Source organism: Asparagus officinalis, unplaced genomic scaffold (assembly GCF_001876935.1).
Source record: "Asparagus officinalis unplaced genomic scaffold, Aspof.V1 AsparagusV1_Un374, whole genome shotgun sequence".
In the NCBI taxonomy this organism is placed as follows: domain Eukaryota; kingdom Viridiplantae; phylum Streptophyta; class Magnoliopsida; order Asparagales; family Asparagaceae; genus Asparagus; species Asparagus officinalis.
In genome coordinates, this window is record NW_017972639.1 from 4992 (window position 1) to 8261 (window position 3270).

General features: G+C 36.8%; 1 protein-coding gene across 1 annotated transcript; it reads left to right on the forward strand.

Annotated features, from left to right (window-relative positions):
- Nucleotides 1-342: 342 nt before the first annotated feature.
- Nucleotides 343-1345, forward strand: LOC109827693. Its single transcript, XM_020394700.1, has one exon. It carries the CDS (start codon nt 478-480, stop codon nt 1336-1338), a length of 861 nt encoding a protein of 286 aa, XP_020250289.1. The 5' UTR covers nt 343-477; the 3' UTR covers nt 1339-1345.
- The last annotated feature ends 1925 nt before the right edge of the window (nt 1346-3270 follow it).

Genomic DNA, 3270 nt, shown 5'->3' on the forward strand with positions numbered 1-3270 from the left:
TTTGGTGGACATCAACTTAAGTTGATAGGAGTCTTGCTCTATATATATATATATATATATATATATATTACCTATTTGTTACTATTATAACCTATAGTTGTGATAATTTTCAGACTTTAAAAGGAAAATTCTTGCATGAAGATAACATTAATCGGCTGTCATTTATATGAGTCCTTGATTAATGGTTTAGAACCGTAACGTTCATTATAAAAGATTTAGAAGTCTAATTCTTCACATTCGACATGTTCCCGTCTACTACTAATTTATGATTTAAATTGAGCTTAAGTTTTTAACTATGTTTATGCGTGTGACTCCATGTTATATGTTTTCCTTTATAGGGATTCTCAGAAGCTCCAGACTATCCTGGTATAATAAGTTTCGAGAACTTGTGCAGATATGGAAAAAGAAAAGAAACCGGATGAATAAGTGTCAATTAATAAAGCTCAGTCTAGCCCATGCCTCATCTTCTTTTATGAAATGAAGAAGCAAAGATATCAAACCTTCTTCAATCTTTCTAAAGGATGTTATATTCGGAATATTGAACAGATGCAAAATGGCATGTGTTTTCCAACTCCTCAGGGATGGATGCTAATTGTTCACCCACACGGTAAACAGTACTGTTGCTTATTCGACCCTCTCACTATGTCGAAGAAAAACCTACCTTCCCTGCAACAGGAAGCTAGTCCTGTCACCAACCTTACATGCACCTTATCCTCTTCTCCAACAGATGAAAATTGCACGGTATTATGCGCTGACATGGGGAAAAGATTACTCTTCTTCTGTCAAGATGGAGATAGAAAATGGACTCTTTACAAGTACAACCTCGGAGATAACTATCTTTCAAATGTTGCAACTTATGATGGAAAGTTCTATGGTCTTACGTTGCAAGATAACTTTGCAACAATTGATTGCTCCCCAAACCCTCGAATAAATATATTGGAACCATTGAATATTCATTGGCCCGTTGGGGCGTCTACAAGAATATCATACCTGGTTGAATCTTTCGGCGAGATGTATTCAGTTGATTGCTTTAAAAGGGCTCACAAATCAAATAAAACCACGCATATTTCGGTCAAGAAGAGAGACTCGTCGAGACAAGCATGGGATACAGTTTACAGTATTGGCGGGAGGGTGATCCTATTAGGAAGTGATGATTCTTCAGCGTCGTGGTCTGCGAGTGAACTTGGCGTCAAGGGAGATTGCATATATTATGTAGAAACTAATGATAAGCGTGTGTATTGTTTCGACCTGGAGGAAGGATGCACATCAGTTTATATGCCTTGCTCTCGTCTTCAGCCTTCGGGACTTACACCCATCTGGATATTGCCTGCATCATAAGTGATGCCGTCGCTTCGTGTCATTATTATGGGTTCTATTTTGTATTGCTTACATTAATTATGACCTTATAAAGTGCTATTTCGCATTGATTTGATAAATGTATGTTCATGGTATTATTCAGTAATCCATTCTAAGTATGAACTCTTAATTAATTAGTACCAGTCTTTCTTTTTATCCCAGCAGAGTGTTTTCCCTAATGGTCATGTGGATTCAAATAAATCTCCTCCTCTAAATAGCTTCTGGTGTTTGAGGGAAAACTTATTGAAAGTTATTGTATCTATAGTAACCGCCTACCCACTACATTACTAACTTGCTACTTGTCAGAAGGGGATCACGATTCAGCCTTCTGCTACTTGCTGCACTTGAGAATGGATATCAGGTTGCAATTAATTATATGCTCAAACTTGTTTTTAGCATGAATTGGATCCAAATTAGCTGAACCTTTGAGTCTTTGGAGTCTGAATTCGGCTGAGAATTGATCATTTGACAATATTGAGATTTTTTTTTTTTGAGAAGTCTGTGGGTGCGTCTTAGTTTAGTAATATGGCTATTATTTCTACATAATTACCGACGACTTGCTATTTTATAACCCAAATTACCCTTAGGTCCTTCAGTTTGGATAGTTTGTATAGCTTGAACCTGTAGAAATTGGCTGTTTCCCTCGGCTGCCATCACACGTCTCCTGCGAGTGAGTCTCATTTATTTATTTATTTATTATTTTTTCAGTTATTATTTTGTTATGTGTTAGATATTAGTGTTTTTGCTAACTTTTTTTACCGTGGTATAACATTAATCCAGCTTGCGTGTTGCTGAATTGGTAAGTCAGTATCGGATTGCCCTGTCTACACTGTTCCATTTGGTCGAAGAGGTATCCTCATTTAAAAAATTTATTATTTCATCACCTAAATAAGTAAAATAAATAAGTCGACAGAGTGGAAAACTCTTGATGTCTATATTGGTTGTAAAACTCTTGATGTCTATATTGGTTGTACCATTGGAATACTAATAAATCGTCTCAAAAGAATTGAAATTACTGGTAATTTATTGTTTATAGGCTTCATTATGCATGAGACATAGTGACTATGTTTATCGGTGTTAGGAAATACTCAGGGGGCTACGCTAAACCCCTCAAACAGCAAAAAACACAGTATAGAGAAAAGTACACCAAGATTTATGAGGTTCGACAAACTTGTCTACGTCCTCGGGAGCCACATAATTAATTTCTTATTAATCAAATATATTACAATGCAAGAGCAGATCTCAAACTTGAGATCTCTCAATAAATGCAAAGGTTATTACTGTAGCTACAGTAACAACTAGGGGTGCCAAACGGTTCGGATATATCCGAACCGCATCTCGCTATCCGCCACCGGCCCGTTTATTGAGTTATGGAAGTGACAAGCTTTCTGGGCCTTTTGAAAGGGGATATGTTAGTGGGCCGTACTTTTGTTTTTACTTCATATGACTTGGACACGACAAAGAGTGCGACCTCTAGGGAACATAGGAAATCAGAGCTTTGTTTACGGTCCTAATCTTCCGAGGAGTCCTGATAGGCTCAGCGTTCTAATAGGAACAGTATTCTTCCCATCAAGCCTTTGTGCTTATATATATATGAGATTTAATATGAAAAAATTAAATCATATTTACTCCTCTGATCCTGTGCCGTTCGTGCTGCTCTTAACCATCAAGCTTTCTCTTATTAACCAATTAAGCTTTCTCTTGCAAATCTACGCTCAGGTATACATAAATCTTCTTCTTATTATTTCGCCTATTATTTTATTCTTTCATATATATTACCTATAGTTATGATAACTATTTGGACAATAGAAATATTTCTTACTATGTTTGTCTATCTAATGACATATAGATTCATGGAGTCAGTGGCGGAGCTTAGTTGTTCTTTGGGGGGGCGGTCGCCCCCCCTTCGTTTCA